This window comes from Sapajus apella, unplaced genomic scaffold, assembly GCF_009761245.1.
Source record: "Sapajus apella isolate SASKATOON/1434 unplaced genomic scaffold, GSC_monkey_1.0 scaffold58, whole genome shotgun sequence".
NCBI lineage: Eukaryota > Metazoa > Chordata > Mammalia > Primates > Cebidae > Sapajus > Sapajus apella.
Window position 1 is genome coordinate 3,096,061 of NW_022436998.1, and position 21,022 is coordinate 3,117,082.

Consider the following 21,022-nt stretch of genomic DNA (forward strand, 5'->3'; position numbering starts at 1 on the left):
TGAAATTAGTTGCATCAGCATTCTCAGATAACTTTTAAGCAGTCATGGAATGAGATGACTTAAAGCTGGACTTCAGGCTGCGTGAGGGCCTGTTTCTCACTAACCTTGCACCTAGGATAGCCCCTTGGAGTGCAACTAAAAGCCTATATGTTTACTAGGGTCCTTCTTCTTTGATGGTACCTGCGTAGTTTATTTTGGGAATGTGAATGCAGCTTGCCTAACTCTCTAAACATACCTGTTGCCAGATAAGAAATTATGCAGCAAGCAGGTTAATGCAGAAACCACATTTATTAACCATGGATTTACTGAGGGCAATTTATTAACTATAGCTTATGCTGACATCTGATTTTGCAGAGAAATTATAGCCATTATTTTTATTAAGATAATTAATTCTACAAGGTCAATTTAATTCCTTGTAGCATATTTTCTAATTCTTCAATAGAGTTTGGTTTAATTTAGCTATCAAAGTCAAATGTCTCTAAAATTTACATACTAAACACTTTGTGGGCACAAAATTTATTCTTTGTACATATTCCAAGTGCTCTGGTTCTTCAAGCTGAAACAATCTCAACTTCCAGAAATATGACTGCCAGATCAGAAATAGTAGGGCCCTTCTAAGGGTTAAGATTTAAATTGAGAAAAAGATACACATACATATTTTATTATATACAAGCAAGGAATGACAAAAAGTTTCATCATGTAAACAAAAGAATATAATTTTTAGACATAATTGGAAGTTTCAAAAAGTCCTTAAATCATTGTGATCTTCTCCAAAAGACACGTCTTAGAGTGTGGGCACAGGGCCATTAGTCGGATCTCTGGGTAGTCTCCCATAATAGCAATTTACATTCTAGAGAAGTGGGTTTTGTGAACTCTGTCAGGGCAAATCTGTTAGGCCTCTTAAAGGAATGAAACCCTTTCACATCTCAGGGAGACAAATAAAAAGTACTGAAAGAAGGGGTACTTCTAGGGTTAGATTTATTGTTGACAGTGATTTAAAAAATAACCACTAAAAAACTGTTAAAAGATTCCTAGGTAAAATTCTGGCTACCAAAAATAAGAAAGGATACCTTCTGTAGCTCTACAAATGGTTTGGTGAAAAATAAAAAGGGAAAAAGTGAGCCAACAAGAAAGCGAAATAGGAACGTCTAGGAAGGAGGCAAGAAAATACATAAGTCATAGCAAAAAAAAAAAAAAAAATGATGTGGTCCTTCTCTAAGGCCAGGTGTTGGTGATATTCACCTATGTAAACTCAAGCCTAGAAGAACAGTACAGTTCTTATATATTCACTACTTAATAATATACAAGAAAAATACTTTTCATTTGTTATGAAAGAACTTTATATGAAAAGCTAGAAATATATATTTACATTGCAAATCCCAAATGAAACCCAACTTAATACAAAGTGAACTATAGGGATGACAGAAAATGGGTAGATATCAAAATTCAGCTAAATTTACAGTTCTGCCTTATATCTTTTTTAAATTTTGTTTTTGAGACAAAGTCTTGCTCTGTTGCCCAGGCTGGAGTGCAGTGGTGCGATCTTGTCCCACTGCAACTTCTGCTTCCTGGGTTCAAGTGATTCTTGTGCCTCAGCCTCCCCCGCAGCTGGGATTACAGAAGTGCGCCACCACGCCCGGCCAATTTTTGTATTTTAGTAGAGACGAGGTTTTGCCATGTTGGCCAGGCCAGTCTCAAACTCCTAGGCTCAAGCAATCCACCCACCTCAGCCTCCCAAAGTACTGGGATTACAGGCGTGAGCCACCGCGCCCAGCTGATATATATATATATATATTCTTTTAACATCTACACACAAGGCTCAAGTTCTAGGGTTTCAGGCTTTATTTTTAAGTTTTCTTTAAAAATAAAATTGCCAGCCCCCAAGTGAATTAAAGGTTGATCTGGGCTCGCAGAGGTAATCTGCTCTTTGTAACCACGTGCTCTGTAGTTTCTTCCACTTTAGACCTCTCCAGTGTGTTAATGCCTCTGTTTTCTTTGTCTTTTCCATGTGATTTTTTATGCTGTGGATTTAAGGGGAGAAAATCAAGTCAATATAAAGTAACATTTGATACACATTAACTATACTCTATTTTCAAAGTTCTCTGGGTTATAGGCAAGAACATTTAAGTGAAGAAAACTTCAGAAAAGGTTCAGCACAAGTTTGAGCCAAAAATTTGTTTGGCAAGTAGTGCCAAGTGCCTTCTTTATTTTATCACTAATGGAAGGAGTATAGTGAAAGAAATATTAATTTTCTGTGTTATTTTCTAAGACATAAATATTTTACTCCAGGGTAGTGGTTCTCACTAGGGAGTGATTGTGCTCCCAGAGGGGATGTTTGGCAATGTTTGGAGACTTTTTTGGTTGTTACAACCAGGGAGTGCTACTGGCTTTGAGTGAGTATTCAAATAGTACACTGTCATTCTTGTGTACTGACATGGTACAGTCCACAGGAAAGCCCCCCACAACAAAGAATTATCCAGTTTAAAATGCCAGTAGCACTGCTGTCAAGAAACCCTGCTCTAAGGAAACAAAGATTTCCTGTCATGCAGAAAAGCCATTCTGTTTTAAGCAAAGAAACTGGTATATGGGCCACCTTAAAAACGCTTTTGCTTAGTTTATAAAAATTGGATTTTATCTTATTTGTAAAACCTATTTCATATTCCTCATTTGGAAGTTCTATTTCATTGGAATCCTACTTACCCATAGAGAACATTAAGGGGACTAGGGACATTCATTGTACACTCAGTCATCAATGTTGAGACAAATCATAAACCAACTTTTAAAGTTTTAAACCCGCCGGGCGCGGTGGCTCACACCTTTAATCCCAGCACTTTGGGAGGCTGAGGCGGGAGGATCACAGGGTCAAGAGATCGAGACCATCCTGGCCAACATGGTGAAACCCCGTCTCTACTCAAAATACAAAAATTAGCTGGGTGTGGTGGCATGTGCCTGTGGTCCCAGCTACTCAGGAGGCTGAGGTGGAAGAATCACTTGAACCCAGGAGGCGGAGGTTGCAGTGAGTCGAGATTGCGCCACTGCACTCCAGCCTGGTGACCGAGCAAGACTCCATCTCAAAAAATAAAAAACAAAAAAATAATAATAAAGTTTTAAATCCAGAGAAAATCCCCACATCACACTGTTACCAGAGAAAAGATCATTTATGGGCTTCAGCTAAAGGTCTAAAATCCCATCCCAAACCCTTTCTGGTACTTTGAGGACTTCCTTGCCATAGCTGAATCACTAAGCCTAGTTCAAAATGCCACAAATAATAATAATAAAAGAATTTCTGACCAGGGATTAAGTAGTCACCAAGGTTCTCTTATCCTTCCCCTTTTCCTAACTTTATAAGCTAGAAGAAAGGATGAAAACTGAAAGAAACATATTTATAGTTCTCTCATAGTAGAACATTTTTTTTTAAAAAAGGTAGCAAGAATTTTGGTATAAAACTGCCCAGAGACAGGGAGGAATTGATGAGAACCTGAGTTAGAACTTTTTTAACAGCTGAAAGCAGAGATGGAGAATTTTTAGACCTTAAAGGAAAGACCTATAGATCTATTAAAAACAGATACAAGCGACCAGGCACAGGGCTTCACACCTGTAATCCTAGCATTTTGGGAGACTGAGGTGGGAGAATTGCTTGAGGCAAGGAATTCAAGTAGCAAGATCCTGTCTCTCTATATATTAAAAAAATTTTTTTTAAATGGTACAAGCAGATGCATCTCAGAAGCAGTACTTCAACTGTAAATGTAGATAGATACCAATGTCCTATGTAAGGAAATTTTTCCTTCACACACTTTGTCTAGGCTTGTATCTTCAAACTAAAGGAAAAGATACTAGCATTTTATAGAGCCTCATTTGGAAGTGGTATTTCACTGGAATCCTCCACTTACCCATAGAGAACATTAAGGGACTGGTGACATTTATTGTGTATTCAGTCATCAATGCTGAAACAAATCATAAACCAACTGTGTTCTCAACAGTGTTAAAAAGTGGGTTGGAGGCTGAGCACAGTGGCTTACACCTGTAATCCCAGCACTTTGGGAGGCTGAGGAGGGTGGATCACTTGAGGTCAGGAGTTTGAGACCAGCCTGGACAATATAGTAAAACCCCGTCTCTACTAAAAATACAAAATAATTAGCTGGGTGTGGTGACGCACGCCTGTGATCCTAGTTACTTAGGAGGCTGAGGTAGGAGAATCACTTGAACCCGGGAGGCAGAAGTTGCAGTGAGCCGAGATTGTGCCACTGCACTTCAGCCTGGGTAACAGAACCAGACTCCATCTCAAAAAAAAGTGTATAGGAGAGGTCACAGGATTTAATGACATAGGATCAGAGCAGGCAAGGAGCTCAGGAAACATGGGGCAACAGTTCACAAGAGAAGAGCCTCAGGCAGGAGAAATCACTAATGTAACCTAAGAGGCCTCCAGTCTCTCAATCTTTTCAAGCCTTTTGCCTTCAAAGTCTGATTATGGGCAGAGATACTGATTATGGGCAGAGATAGGTTCCAAGACTTCCATGTCAAAGGTAGAAGAAAGAGAGGAATGACTGTTCTCAGTGTCCATTCTGAGTATATAGGAAGCGGAAAAGGAATAGAAGCACTAGCTAAAGATTATCACCTAAGGATGTATATTAAGTCAAATTTTGCCTTCATATATTCTACAGAAAACCTCTTAACAGTATGAGATTTTTAAAAATAATTCAAATCATAAGAGTTAAGCCATCCTAAGAAATAACTGAAAGGTTTCTGTGGTTCTACTCACCAAGAATAATGCTTTTATATTGAATAGTAAATGAATGACTTACATCAGATCCGTGGAAGGGTTATCTGATATGATATTATCAGTACCTGGAAAAATGGAACCCCGCCGATTGATGAACAATCCACACCAGCATCTACAGATGGCTCCTGACTTAGAGGTTCTTCAGTATACTGCCCCAGAGCTGCCTTTTCTATATCCACATCCTAGAAGAAGAAGCTGGATGAGTGACTAAGTCCAAGAGCCTCAAAGTCATCACAAAGGAAGGGCAGTTTTCTTCTTTGAATACAATATATGCCCATGGTATAATATTAAAGTTAAACCTCAACAAAATTAGTAGAAAGTCTACAAATCGAAAGTCTACAAATCTACATAAGCAGAATATGTATGTATGTATGTATGTATGTATGTATATATATATATGTATGTATGTGTGTATATATATGTATATATAGTATATGTGTGTGTGTGTGTGTGTGTGTGTGTGTATATATATATATATAAAGTAAACAAAGTCTACAAATAATGAATATAATTCCGAATATATTTTTATAGAGAGTACAGGTTCCTATATAAAAATGTTACTAAACACAATATTAAATATTGGCTATTATTATCTACTAGCATAATTTAAAAACTGGTATGATTAAAAAAATAAGGCTAAGAGCTAGGCAACTACAGGTATTGATCGACTTACCACCTATGCAACTTATAACCATTCAACTTTACGACCACAATCGCTAGCCACAACTACTCCGCGTCTGGCAGCGCAAACGTTGCCCAGCTGGGCGTACGACAGTGCGGACCAGCTTCCGGCAGCACTACCATCTCCGCGTGCACCATTTCAACTGTACATATAGCCTACTCAACTTACGACCAAATCATGTTATGACCGGTCCACGGTCCCGACCGTGGTCGTAAGTCGAGCACTAGCTGTATCATTAATGAGAGGCAGGGTAAGACTGAAGGGTGAATGCTAAAATTCTTCACTTGAAGTCAGCCACATCAAGAGTTCATAAGACAGTTCTATTATACAATGATCCTTTAAATTTACCTGATTTTTTTCTTCTTTGTTGTTTTCTGAACAGTTTAGCATCATTAACAGATCAGGCTGTTTCCTTTTCAACTGATCAAGGAGATGTTCACGTGGTTCAGTTCTCACCAGTATTGATGGGTATAAATAATTTTTCCTCTGTGGTGTAGTGCCTTTAATGGACATTAGATAAGAGGTAAAAATTAAAGTATGAGATGTAAATATTTTTTAAAAATACTAAAGCTTCCAAATGAATCTTGTCTTCTAAAAATATAAAATATAAATATATAATTGCCATATATGAGGATCAGTCTTGCTACCTGTCAGTAATTGTTTGCAACTAACAATATTTTCTAATTTGACAACAATTACTATTTTGACAACAATTACTATTTGACAACAATTACTATTTTCAAGATTCATCCTACTCTCTAAAACATGAAGTTTACCATCTCTGAGGATATATAAAAGGTGTATTATAGGCTCTAAAAGAAGTTATAGAGTGTTCTGAAAAAATTAGCAAAGTAAATAACAAAGTAAATTCCCTGAATGTTTGTGAAATTTTACTGAATTATGATACCACATTTCTAGGAGTTTATATCACCTGTATCATGATGCCTTATTAGAATAAGAGTACAGTTATCCCAACATGATTACTTTGATAGGAATAACTATTTCACTATAAATGTGGTGTGGTGGTTAAATATTAACCAGTTATATATATACTATGTTGCCCAGGCTGGTCTTAAACTCTTGGGCTCAAACGATCCTCCTGCCTTGGCCTCCCAAAGAGCTGGAATTATAGGCATGAGCCACCACCTCTGGCTCCCAGTTATATTTCTCTGTAATTAGCTCATGCTCTCATAATTTACAAAAGCACCTGCCTTTTCACTCAACATTTACATTCCTAATTTCACTGAAAAGTAGACAGTAAATCTTACAGGTCTCTTGGGGAAAAAATAAACCAACATTCTATGTTGCACCATCCCCTTTTACACTTGGTTTTTAAATTAAAAAAACAAAAACAGTTTTGTGATATAATTTACATACCATAAAACACTCATTTTATGTGTACAATTCAGTGATTTTTAGTGAGTTTACAGGGTATACAACCATTACAATCCAATGAAGAACCCAATTATTCATCTCTTCCATGAAGACTTCCCTGAATCATTATAGCCTACAATGATGTTTGCCGTATCTGATCTCTAAAAATGTTGATTCCTAAATGCTAACAGTCCATGGTGACCCCCGATCTCTTAAAACAGGGATTCCTAAATGGCAACGGTCTGTGACAAAATGAGAGGGACGTAGAACAAAACGCACAATGTAGCAAACTTTGCATTAAACTAGATTTAGTTGGTTACATCTCTCCAATATTTGTGGTATTAAAATATCCTTTTACAAACAGTGCTAGGTTTTTATTTATTTGTTTTAAAAATATCCCCTATTAACAAAGTAAATTCCCTGAATGTTTGTGAAATTTTACTGAATTATGATACCACATTTCTAGGAGTTTATATCACCTATATCATGACGCTTGATTAAAACTATTTTAACTTTCCAGTTTTCCCATTTTCAGTTGATTACAGTGAGATGGTAAATTCCTGTTAGGCAATGGCAGGACTAATTTTTCTGAATATCTGACACTACTGAGAGTTGAATTCAACTTCAAAAAATTTAACAATTCTATTTCTCTTTTAAAGTACCTGTTGGGATATCCAGTTTCAGATCCTGTTGCAGAAAGCAATTAAGCTTAGTCAAACCAATTTTTATGGTTTCATTAAGTTCTAGATTTTGTGCTATCAATTTTTCTTCATCAATAGTCATCTGATCAAGAAAAATATTGTGCTGTTTCTCATTAGCTGCCTTATGTCCATGTGATTTCTCAGTGATATTTGAACTTGAAGCCTCACAACACTGGTTTACAACCTGTAAATGATGCAAATACATTTTTTATTACTAAAATTAAAGTTGCCACTGTTTTACTCAATATCATATTTTCCCTTACCTTGAAATTTTCCATAATAATTTTTTTTTTTGAGACAAGTCTCACTCTTTTGCCCAGGCTAGAGTGCATTGGCATGACTAGGACTCATTATAGCCTTGATTTCCCAGGCTTAAGCCATCCTCCCACCTCAGCTTCCCATGTAGCTGGGATTACAGGCATGCACCACCATGCCTGGCTAATTTTCATATTTTTTGAAGAGATGGGGTTTCATGTTGCCCAAGCTGGTCTCAAATTCCTGGACTCAAGCAATCTGCCCATCTCGGCCTTCAAAGATTACAGGCATGAGGCCGGGCGAGGTGGCTCACGCCTGTAATCCCAGAACTTTGGGAGGCCGAGGCGGGCAGATCACAAGGTCAGGAGTTCGAGACCAGCCTGACCAACATGATGAAACCCGGTCTCTACTACAAATACAAAAAAATTAGCTGGGCGTGGTGGCGTGCCTGTAATCCCAGCTACTCAGGAGGCTAAGGCAGGAGAATCACTTGAACCTCGGAGGCGGAGATTGCAGTGAGCCAAAATTGTGCCACTGCACTCCAGCCTGGGCAACAGAGTAAGACTCAGTCTCAAAAAAAAAAAAAAAAAAAAAAAAATTACAGGCGTGAGCCACCACACCTGGCCGCCAGTAATAAAAGATTTAAAAACACATATAAAAGTAGAGAGAACAGTATAATTAACTCCCTTGCATTCATTACCCAGCTACAACATTTACCAAAAAGTGGAGTACAAATATTTACCAACAAGACTGGCCACTTAACTCCTCCACAAATCCAGGATTATTTTGAAACAAATCCTGTATCATTTTATCCATTTACTTCAGCATGTATCTCTAACAGGTAAGAGCACTTTAAGACCACTATCACACCTAAAGAGGTTAACACTGATTCCTTCTTATCAAATGTCTAGTCCATGTTCAGACTTCACCAGTTGTCTCCAAAGTGTGTCACAATTGCTTTGGTTTGAACCAAAATTCACCACTAGATTTGGTTTATAGGTCTTAAGTTGGTGACTATATAATTTATCATCCGAATTGGGACACCTTTTAGTGTGAAAGGGCCCATTGTTAATAATCATTCCAACATAACAATGTCAACAAGGAGTGCATCAGGCAAACTAAGATTTAAGGACCTCTAGTCTCTTTTGATCTACAGGTTATCTTTTCTCATATTTTTTCCCCTGAAAAAGTGTTGCCAAAGAAATGAGGTCTTTGCTCTACTGAACATCTCAAATTGTGGATTTGGTCAATTGCATTTCTATGTTTTATTTTCTACAAACTGGTTAGACCTAATTCAGGTTCAATTTTTTAGCAAGAATATTTCATAGGTGGTACTGCAAACACAAAATGTTTTGCTATGTCTCTCATGTTAAGATTTATCTGTGGGTTTAGGTATGGTTAGCCTCAGCTTTTGATCAAATGGTTTAAGCCGTCATTAACATCCACAGAGGTTATTTTATTAAGAGTTGCATACTGGTGATATATTAATTTTATCATTTCTTCTCCATTTTATTAGCTGAGAGTCTAATGAAACACATTTTTTCATTACATTGCTAAACCAAGATATGGTTTCTTTTAGGAAAGACAGATGGATGCTATATTGTTTCTTCTTATTTACCCATTTTCAGGACAATGTGTTGCTTCCCTAACATGATCCAAAGGAGACCTATGAAATTTTTATGAGTTCATAAGTTTTAATATATTTGATGTGTTTTAATCCATTATGGCCATTATTCTTTTCGATGCTCAAATTATACCACCTTTGAACATGGGGAAGTTGGCTACAAAGTCCTTTTGACAACCACAGAAATCTTTAACAGCTTCCTTATTTTCAGGTATGACCAAGATCTCTAGGCTCATATATTGTACATTTCCCACCTCAAATGTGAAATTAGCTATTTGTATACAAACTCTAGTTCCTTTTAGTGAAAATAGATTATATAAATTAAAAATGTAAATTCTTTGTACCTACTTCCTGAGAATGTTAGTAAAATCCTTCTATTGCAAAGAAAGAAAAAACCAAGTCATAAAGGGCTCATGCAAGTGTTAAGTTCAAGCATATCCATAAACCTATCAAATATCTTTTGGCTACCAGAGCAATAACCTAAATACTTAAAACAATAATAGGTTTGAATGTACTTGGAGAAAAGTAAAGAGCATTTTATAAGTGGAAGGTATTATATATCAAAAGACAGGGTGCCCTTCTTTGAAGAGTCTACTAAGGATAAATTCAGGAAAAGAAACTGGACAAATGTTAAATTAATTCCAAGATCTAGAAGGCATATACCAAAGCACAAAACGAGATCATGTATAAGCATACCAAGTATTATACTTAAAAGTTTAAGTCATTATAACTTAAAATATCATTTGTTCTGAAATTGATATAGCCAAGAATATTTAATTTTCTGATTATCATTATTCTCCCCAAAGTAAGTTCCAGTTACAAAGTTATTACCTCCAATAAGTTCTGAAGTTCCTGTTCCCTTTCATTTAAGGAAGATACCCACTGTTCAGAAAAACAAAATGTTCTTGTGTTCAGAGACTCACATCTCTGTTCAGTCTCCTGAGATATTTTTTCCAGGTTGCCTTTGAGTTTATCAGAGTATTTCACAGACTCTTCAACCAATTTTGTACTTTCTTGGTTAAAATTTCTGAGTTCCTGTGACAAGCCATCAGAATCAGCACAAAATTTTTGACTGTGAAAAGTCATTTTGTTGACTATATCCTCAGATTTCCTATAGGAAAAAGAGTATGACACTGTTGAAAGGGGGAATTAAGACTCAAAGGATATATAACTTCCCAAGATCACTCAGCTCTTCACTGGCAGATTTGAACATGGGCAGTCTGGCTCCAGGGCCCGTGATCTTAACACATCTTCTACGTTGAGAATGGATGCCGTGGCCAATGTCTTTTCACAGCAGACTGCCATTAAATGACGTTTGAAAGGATCATCTTTTCTCATGAAACCTTTCACAGCCCTCCTCCAGTTATGATGCTTTCAAAATTTGTCTGCTTGTTTTATCCCTCTTACCAGGAAATGTTATTTCAGGGCATCTACTACAGCCTCCCGTACAGTCCCTAAATTAGACAATCAGTCATTTATTCTGTTATTAAGCAGTTTCACTTGCCTAGTACATAAAATAAATCACAAACATTACAAATGTTATGTTTAAATCAGCTATAAAGCTTTCTAATAATTAAAAGAAAATTATATTGGGGTGTGACAAATTATAAATATAGAACAATATAACATAAACTTGATATAAAGCTAATGTTGGTTAGATATACATTTAAAATTCATTGATTTCCCTCTCTGCAAGTTTCCCTATAATAGCATTCAAAATTATCTTATAGGACAAGATTTAAACCTTGTGTAATGAAGTGACTCTCTAATACCACTAGATGGTACACCATGTGGATAAACCAAGTGAGTAAGCAAAGATGTTGAAAACCAAACCTACAAATGAAAGTCACAATAATTGAAAAAAGGGCTGGGCACAGTGGCTCACACCTATAATCCCAGCACTCTGAGAGGCCAAGGCAGGTAAATCACTTGAGGTCAGAAGTTCAAAATCAGCCTTGCCAACACAGTGAAACCCTGCCTCTAGTAAAAATATAAAAATGAGCTGAGTGTGGTGGTGTGTGCCTGTAATCCCAGATACTCAGGAGGTTGAGGCAGGAGAATTGCTTGAACCCAGGAGGTAGAGGTTGCAGTGAGCCAAGACTGTGCCACTGTACTCCAGCCTGGGTCACAAAGCAAGGTGCTGTCTCAAATAAATAAATAAATAAAACTAAACCTCATAGATTATAAATTTGATGAAAAAGCAAGACCCAACTATATGCTGTCTATAAGAAATCCACTTTAAATATAAAGACTTAGGCCAAAAATAAAGAGATGGAGAAGGATACATCATACAAATGGCAATCAAAGGAAAGGAAAGCGGGAGTACCTGTATTAATTTCAGACAAAAAAGACTTCAGAACAAAAGAGATAATCAGAAACAAAAGTGGATGTTACATAATGATAAAGAGGTCAATTCTCCAAGGAGATATGATAATCCTGATTGTATATGCACCCAACAACAAAGTTTCAGAAACACGAGGCAAAAACTGACAGAACTAATAAAAGAAATAAATCTACAATTATAGTTAGAGATTTCAATATTCCTGTCTTAGTCATTGATAGAACAATTATACAGAAACTCAGTAAAGCCATAGGTGACCTTAATAGCACTATTGATCAGCTTGATCAGGTTGACACATATAAAACACTTCATCCAACAAAAGCAGCATACAAATTTTCTCATGTGGGTAGCACACAAACAAAGCATATCAGAGTAACAATGCAAGGGCTGTAAAAACTAAACTGTCAGTCAAACCACAGCCCACAAAAGTGAGCCTGGACCTGTATGCTAAGCCTAAACAGGGTAAATCCCCGCTAAAAAATACTTAAATAAGAACCTGAATCTCCTAACATAATACCCAAAATGTTCAAGATACAATAGAATATCACTTCTCATATATCAAGAACCACAAAAATCACAAGTTGAATGAGAAAAGACAATCAACGGATACCAACAATGAGAAAACTCAAAGATGTTAGAATTGTCTGGCAAGGATTTTAAAGCAACCATCATAAAAATGCTCCAACAAGAAATTAATACGCCTGGAAAAAAAAATCCTAGCAAAGAAACAAGGTGTAAAAAAAGCAACTCAGGTCTTCTCTTCTGGTCTCTTCCCAGGGTCGGGAAAAGCTGGGTTGAGAGGGTGTTTAAAAAAAAAAAAAAAAAAAAAAAAAAGCAAATCAAAACTACAAAACTAAAAATAAAAAAACCAATAACTGAAATAAAATACCTCACTGAAAGGGTTTAACAGTAGGTTATGGCTGGGCACAGTAGCTCATGCCTATAATTCCAGCACTTTGGGAGGCCAAGGCAGGCAGATCACCTGAGGTTGGGAGTTCGAGACCATCCTGACCAACATGGAGAAACGCCGTCTCTACTAAAAATACAAAATTCGCTGGGCGTGGTGGCACATGCCTGTAATTTCAGCTACTTGGGAGGCTGACGCAGGAGAATCGCTTGAGCCCAGGAGGTGAAGACTGTGGTAAGCTGAGATAGTGCCATTGCACTCCAGCCTGGGCAACAAGAGTGAAACTCCATCTCAAAAAAAACCCCCAAAAAAACCATAGGTTAGAGATGACAGAAGGAGACTCAGTGAATATGAAGACAGATCAATAGAATTTCCCCAATTAACAACGAAGAGAATAAATGTACCTGTAAGAAATATATTATACATATCTCCTGAGGGACCATAATAAAAAATCTAACATTTGTGTCATTAAAGTCATAGGGGCAGAGGAAAAAGAGTATGAGGCTGAAAAATATTCAAAGAATTAATAGATGAAAATTTCCCAAGTTTTGGTGAAAGGCATAAACCTACAGATTTAAGAAGCTAAACAAAACCCAAATAGAATAAACTCAAAGAAATACAAGAGTAGACGAAATATAATCAAGTTTCTAAAGACAAAAAATTTGAAAACAGCTGTAGAGAGATTGCCTATATGGGAAGAATTACTTGAATGGTAGTGGATTTCTCATTTCATAGAGGCCAAAAGAAAATGGAACAGCATATTTTAAATGCTGCAAAAAAAAATAATTGTCAACCCTGAATTCCATAGCCAGTGAAAATATCTTTCAAGAATGAAGGGGAAATCAAGACATTCTTAGACAAAACAAAACAGAATTTGTGGCCAGCAGACCCACCCTTAAAGACTACAAGAAGTTCTTCACACCAAAGAAAGTTTGAAGCTTTAGGAGTTTAATTTAGGAATTAAGTGGGCAAAAATAGGGTAAATATAGTATCTTTCCCCTCATGAGTAGAGAATACTCAATAGGCAAAAAACTGAACCTTGACAAATCTCCTGTTATATAAAAATTTTTAAAGGGATCAGGAATTTAAATGTTAAACCATAAAGTTATAAAATTCCTAAAAGAACACATAGGTCTGACTGTAGTATATGATAAGTGTGTGGAACTGGCAAGCAATGAGACTACAAAGCAACATTAAACTCTAATACAGGCCAGTGCAGTGGCTCACACCTGCAAACCAACACTCTGGGAGGCTGAGGCAGGTGTATCAGTTGAGGCCAGGAGTTTGAGACCAGCCTGGCCAACATGGCAAAACCCCGTCTCTACTAAAAATACAAAAAATTAGCCAGGCATTGTGGTATGCGCCTGTATTCCCAGCTACTCAGGAGACTGAGGCAGAAGAATCGCTTGAACCCAGGAGGCGGAGGTTGCAGTGAGCCGAGATCACACCACTGCACTCATGCCACTGCACTCCAACCTGGGCAACAAAGCAAGACTCTGTCTCAAAAAACAAAACAAAACCCTAATTCAGGAATCAGCAAACTTTTTCTTGAAAAGCCAGATAGCAAATATTTTAGGCTATTGTTCAATGACTTGGAAACAATGACTCAACTTTGCCATCTCAGTGCAAAGGCAGCCAAAGATAACCAAAGGCAACATGTAAACAGATAGGTATAACAGTGCCCAGTGAAATTATTTATAGTAACAGGCATCCAGTCTGCTAGCCATAGCTTGCCAAACCCTACTCTAGTTAGTATATTTTTCATCAGTAATATAGGTTAGAAATTGTGAAATTACTTAATTTGTTTTCTAAGTTTGAGGAAATTAGAAAATACATTTTGGATAAGAGCCAGGTATTTCACTGTCTTAAAAGAGAGCACAAATACCCAATGAAAAGACATGTGCATGTATGTATATACACATATATAAACATACATTATAAGATATTAACAAATGAGAAATTTGAAAGTACACAGAGGAATTATTTGTACTATTTAAAGCTTTTTCTTCGAAAATAATTTCAGACTTACAGAAATGTTTAAGAGAATTTAAAAATAGCTTACTGCTGTATATTTTCCTGGACACTACTAAGTGGTTTCTGTATATTTTCACACTTTTCCTCCAAAGCACAGAATCTCTCTGTCCAAAGATTCATTAGCTGGCAAAGTTCCTGTAAGAAAGGTATGGGAAGTGAAAAGACTTAAAATTATCACACCTGAACATTTTTTATGACTGATAACGTGAAGTATTGTCCATAGGTGAGAATTATATAAATTCTTGAATCTTTAACTCTACCTCTCTTCCACAGAGGAAAGCAGTGGAAGTGATATTAAAATGTAAGATTTTTTTCTTTCTTTCTTTCTTTTTTTTTTTTTTTAAGAGACAGGGTCAGGCCGGGTGCGGTGGCTCAAGCCTGTAATCCCAGCACTGTGGGAGGCCGAGGCGGGTGGATCACGAGGTCAAGAGATCGAGACCATCCTGGTCAACATGGTGAAACCCCGTCTCTACTAAAACTACAAAAAATTAGCTGGGCATGGTGGCGCGTGCCTGTAATCCCAGCTACTCAGGAGGCTGAGGCAGGAGAATTGCCTGAGCCCGGGAGGTGGAGGTTGCGGTGAGCCGAGATCGTGCCATTGCACTCCAGCCTGGGTAACAAGAGCGAAACTCTGTCTCAAAAAAAAAAAAAAAAAAAAAGACAGGGTCTCACTCTGTTGCCCAAGCTGTAGTGCATTGGCATAATCAAGGCTCATTGCAGCTTCAATCTCCTGGCACAAGGAATCCTCCTACCTCAGCCTCCAAGTAGCTGGGACTACAGGCATGAGCCGGCAAGCCTGGCCAATTTAAACAACTTTTTTTTTGTAGAGACGTGGTCTTGCTATGTTGACCAGGCTGGTCTTGAACTCCTAGCCTCAAGTGATCACCCTGCCTCAGCCTCTCAAAGTGCTGGGATTACAGATGTCAGCTATCATACCCAGCCAGGGTTTTTAAAAAAGTAAATAAATAGCAAACTTCACTATTTTAGCTGTAACAAATTACTTTCAGTGTACCTCAAAACGAATCAAATAGCCCCATATATCATATTATGTGTAAGACCAACTTTGACAGATAAATATATATATAGTTGCTTTTTAACTGATAACACTACTAGAAGGAAAAATTAATATGATATACTTACAGGTCAAGTAATCCAAAATTATTATCAATTACTGGAGCTAAAAAATTTTACAGAACTTAGTTGGATCATATTAACAAAATGTAAATAGTCTTATCTTTGATCATATTTTACATCTTTGAAAACAAGCTCTTAGAGGCATCTAACATGCTACATTGCAAAATGAAGAAGCCATCACAAGGACCAAGGAAGAGCTGAAAATGCATCTAACATACTTATTCACTGTTCAGTCTGCTGGTTGGCCAGTATTTCTGAATAATACATCACCTGACAATACATATCTAACATTCTGATTATGAATAAAGTCTGTCAGTATTTTTACTAGTCTCAAAGGTATTATCAGATTAATAATTTGAATGATAATGCAGGTATTATTATCAGATTTATCTACATGTAAATGTGTTCAAAGTTTTACAAATTATTTATTTTAGTGGTGCTCATTTCAAGTTCTGGAAAACCTAAGAAATAACTCACATAGTGAACTTGCTTTCTTAAAGCCAGGGAAACCAAACTATCCATGTTAAGATACTTTTCAGATCAGAATGGTTTTGTTTTGTTTTTTTAAACAGCTGCCTACCAATTTTAAGCATTTCAAAACAGCAAATTTATAAAAAAGGATCAGCCTTAGAATATACACCTAAAAAGGGCTGGGCACGGTGGCTCACACCTGTAATCCCAGCACTTTGGGAGGCCGAGGTGGGAGGATCATGGGGTCAAGAGATCGAGACCATCCTGGCCAACATGGTGAAACCCTGTCTCTAATAAAAATGCAAAAATTAGCTGGGTGTGGTGGCGTGTGCCTGTAGCCCCAGCTACTCGAGAGGCTGAGGCAGGAGAATTGCTTGAACCTGGGAGGCGGAGGTTGCAGTGAGCCGAGATCGCACCACTGCACTCCAGAGAGTGCGACAGAGAGAGACTCCAACTCAAAAATAAATAAATAAATAAATAAACACACAAATAAATAAATAAAAGAATATACACCTAAAAATTTCTCAACAGGTTTAAGGCAAATACCCTATGCAGATGTAAGAGAAAATGCTGCAATTTTAAATTGCCAAAAAACCATAGAAGAGCCATTCAAACACGGATCCTTTTCAGGCAGTATAATCACCACCAGCTTCTCTAAGATGATCTACACACTATTAGATGCTCACAGGGTCTCAGTTTTCCTCATTAGAAAACTGGCTAGTAATAGAATTTATATCTACATTGATGGGAGGAATAAACACAGTGAATTGCTCAATAAATGTTAACTATGATAAGAGTTCTGTCGTATCACAATAGGCTCGTTTAATAAAACTTCAGTCATTATTAAAGTCTTAAGAATGCCAGAAGCTGTTTTTCATATATCCGATATTTATAGATTATGGTTTGATGGCTTGATTTTGGTTTAAAGCCTCATATAATGAGGAACAGTTTACAGGGAAGATAAATCATGAATTAAATTTATAATCAATAAGAATTAAAAATTGTATCAATTTACTATGCTTTAAATGTCTATGAGTGAGACAGAAATAAGAGAAAGTAGGGCTTGGTTTATGAAAGACAACTATCCATGCCATCCAGTCCATGAGAAAAGGGCTGTTTTGTCATATTGTGGTTCTATATGGGGTAGCAAAACTTCAAATATTAAGAGAAGTATTCTCAACTGTTTTACAAAAATTACTGTTATAAGCAACAGTAACTATGGTATTTTCAGGTTTCATGTTTTACAGTATTCATATTGCATAACATAGATTATCAAGTCATATCAAATCATCATAAAACTCTCTTTCTGTACTCCCCACGTCAGCTAACCAACATACCTGTGAATGGGTTTGCTTTATTGTATTCAGGTCTTCACTTAGGTTTCCACATAGCTTTTGTGATTCAACCAAGGAAGAAATGGTATTTTCTTGTAGTTCGTGTAGATTGTTACGCAATATACCAAGAAAGCCATCTAGTTCCTTTTTTTGATCTTCTATCTTTGAAGGAAAAAAAAATGAGTTTCCTTCTTAAACAACACATCAACTTTGAGATATCAGGAACATAGTGTTTGTTACCTTATCAGCCACTGTCAATGAAGTCTTGAAAATATGCTTTAGTTGACTATTGATTTTCAATATAGACACCACAGTGGGGGATAAAATCGTTTCCAGTGAATTCAGAAGATCAATCTTGAGTACATTCTAGTTTTAAAAATAAACAAATAGGTCTTTAAAATATTTTCACTTCCATAAACCTGTCTAAATGATATTTTAAATATTTTGGTAGCTAAACATTCACATTAAAATTCTACATTTCCATTCTCCATTCTTTTTTTTTTTTTGAGATGGGAGTCTCCCAGGCTGGAGTACAGTGGTACGATCTCGGCTCACTGCAACCTCCGCCTCCTGGGTTCAAGTGATTCTCCCACCTCAGCCTCCAGAGTAGCTGGGATTATAGGTGTGCACCACCACACCTAGCTAATTTTTGTATTTTTAGTAGAGATGGGGTTTCATCATGTTGGCCAGGCTGGTCTCAAACTCCTGACCTCACGTGATCTGCCCACCTCAGACTCCCAAAAGGCTGGGATTACACGTATGAGCCACCGCACCCAGCCCCATTCTCCATTCTTTAGTCCACATTGATAAATCAATACAATAATACAATAATTTCTTCTATTACAATAAATACAATAATTTGTCTTTTTTCAAGCCCAGTAAAAATATAGAACAATTTCTTTTTTCTTTTCTTTTCTTTTTTTTGAGATGGAGTTTCACTCTTGTTGCCCAGGCTGGAATGCAATGGCGTGATCTTGGCTCACTGCAACCTCTGACTCAAGGGTTCAAGCAATTCTCCTGACTCAGCCTCCTAAGTAGCTGGGATTACAGGTACCCGCCACCATATCCAGCTAATTTTTGTATTTAGTAGAGACAGAGTTTTGCCATGTTGGCCAGGTTGGTCTCAAATTCCTGACCTCAGGTAATGAACTCTTAACCTCAAACTCCTGCCCACTTTGGTCTCCTAAAGTGCTGGAATTACAGGCATGAGCCACTGTAATGTACTAATGTACATTAGAAATACTTACAGGCCTACTGGTATTCTTTTGGAAAGAAGAGCTATCATACCAATTTCAACTAATTTTGTGAGAGCAACATTCCTCTCTTCTTTTGATTCAAGCAAAAATTTTAACTTGGTAAGTAGAAAGATATCAATTCAGGCATAGCTTATTTTATTGTGCTTCACCTTACTATGTGTCACAGATACTAAATTTTTACAAATTGAAATTTTGTGGCAACCCTAACTTGAGCAAGTCTATCAGTGACTTTTTTCAAATATCATGTGCTCACTTTCTGTCTCTGCATCACATTTTGGTAACAATTGCAGTATTTCAAACTATTTTCATTATATACTGTGATCAATGATCTTTGATGTTACTATTATAATTGCCTTGGGGTACCATAAACTGTACCCCTATAAAACAGCATACTTAATTGATAAACGTTGTTTGTGTTCTGATTGTCCCACCAGGTGCGTGCTAGAATTATAGGCGTGAGCCACTGCGCCTGGCCAACATAACCTTAATATGCACTGGGAAACCAAAAAATTCATGACTCGATTTATTGTAATATTCGGTTTATTGCAGTGGTCTGGAAGCAAACCTGCAATATGTCTGAAGTATGCCTGTATACACAGACCACCATTTAATGAATGAATCAATATTTGAAAAGTTAGTACTGACAGGATATCTTTTAACGTTGCCAAATTTGGGTGACAGAGAAAACCTATAAAATAATGTCATTAGCACTGAACTGAGGCAAAGTGTCAGCTAACATACGTAGTATTTACTTGGAAAATGTTTAAGAAATATCTTTAAACTGAAAAAGGGAGGCAAAGACCCTGCACAAAGAAAACAAATACATTATATGGCTAAGAACTTCCTAGACAAACCATACAACTATAAAATATAGAGTATATAAAAATCAAGTATAAAGGAGTAATATTAAGTGCAATTAGGTAAGTGACTTCCATAGAACTGTGGAGAAAAGATTTACAGTTAGGGCCCAGAAGGGAAAAGCCACACAGATCTAACCGTAAGAATTGTTATGTGTTCCCAGAATTCTAAAAGATACTTTTCTTGCACCACTATTACCATCACATATTACTGTAGTTTTAAAAGTAACTACTCAATAGCCCCTTCTGGTTGGGTCCAAGACCCCTGTGGAAAGAGTTACCAATTTCTGGGCCAACTAACAAGTCCCTTGATATCATGTGGTGCTAAACTTGCCCTTTAGTCATTAGAAGTCTCACTAATAACTCCTACTCCTATTATAAGACATGAGTGAAAAAAGTTTCAAAAGTTCGTTCTATAGAATATAAACATACTCTCTCATAGTGACATGTCTACCACTGTGTCTAGCAAAGCTTAAAAGAACAGCAGTTAACATTGTTTATGAAGACTTATCAAATGTAAATGTAACCCTTCAAAATATTTTATCAAATACTTATCAAACGTAACCCTTCAAAAGGATGTACTAACAATCAATTCCTGTAGTACAGTTTTACTTTGTGCTGCTAATGATTGTTCTTTTAGTATCATATTAAAAATCTGAGAAATATGAGTAGACACATTTTCTGGAATAGATGTGAGAGATCCAAGTGCTACTGTAGTAATGCTATCTAATGCAGAGATACTGGAAGACAGCAGATTACCTGTAACAAAACAACAAAAAAAAAGAAAGATGTAAACTTTGACATAAATATATTAAATATAGTTCAAACCATTTCAAAGAAGTTGGCAAAAATATACCCTTCTTGTAAAAACTGTAATAATGAGCTTAAAAGAACTTAAATATACATTATACATTTTCTATAGTGCACAGTAAGCCCTTAACATATTTGTAAGTGTATCAGACCCATAACAATATTCATAGTATACAAAGAATTAGAATATTCTAAAATTAATCTAACTAAAAATAATATACAGAATTATGGTAAGTTTATAGAAGAAAGGAAAAACTAGAAATCAATACCAAAATATATGGTGCTTGGCTTAGTGAAACTAAAGGCTAGATTATTTTTAAAATTTTTATATTCCTGGATGTCCAAATTCTCTATAATGAGGATAATATTTCACACTAAATAAATATACTTTTTTCTAAAGGGAGATAACAATAGTTAAAAACAATGAGACACAAACATATTCTGACAATATAGCAAACCATC

At 36.5% G+C, this 21,022-nt stretch overlaps 1 protein-coding gene across 1 annotated transcript in view; it reads right to left on the reverse strand.

Moving 5' to 3' along the window:
• Positions 1-269: 269 nt before the first annotated feature.
• The window catches only part of KIF11 (kinesin family member 11), a 58,667-nt gene continuing 37,914 nt past the window's right edge, over positions 270-21,022 (reverse strand). The window contains exons 14-22 of the mRNA XM_032245528.1: positions 20,337-20,509; positions 17,878-18,003; positions 17,641-17,799; positions 14,727-14,833; positions 10,248-10,527; positions 7,499-7,721; positions 5,811-5,962; positions 4,846-4,962; positions 270-2,021 (exon numbers count right to left, since the gene is read on the reverse strand). Of these exons, the coding sequence (XP_032101419.1) occupies positions 1,890-2,021; positions 4,846-4,962; positions 5,811-5,962; positions 7,499-7,721; positions 10,248-10,527; positions 14,727-14,833; positions 17,641-17,799; positions 17,878-18,003; positions 20,337-20,509 (1,469 nt within the window). The 3' untranslated portion in view covers positions 270-1,889. The remainder of the gene's footprint in view (positions 2,022-4,845; positions 4,963-5,810; positions 5,963-7,498; positions 7,722-10,247; positions 10,528-14,726; positions 14,834-17,640; positions 17,800-17,877; positions 18,004-20,336; positions 20,510-21,022) is intronic.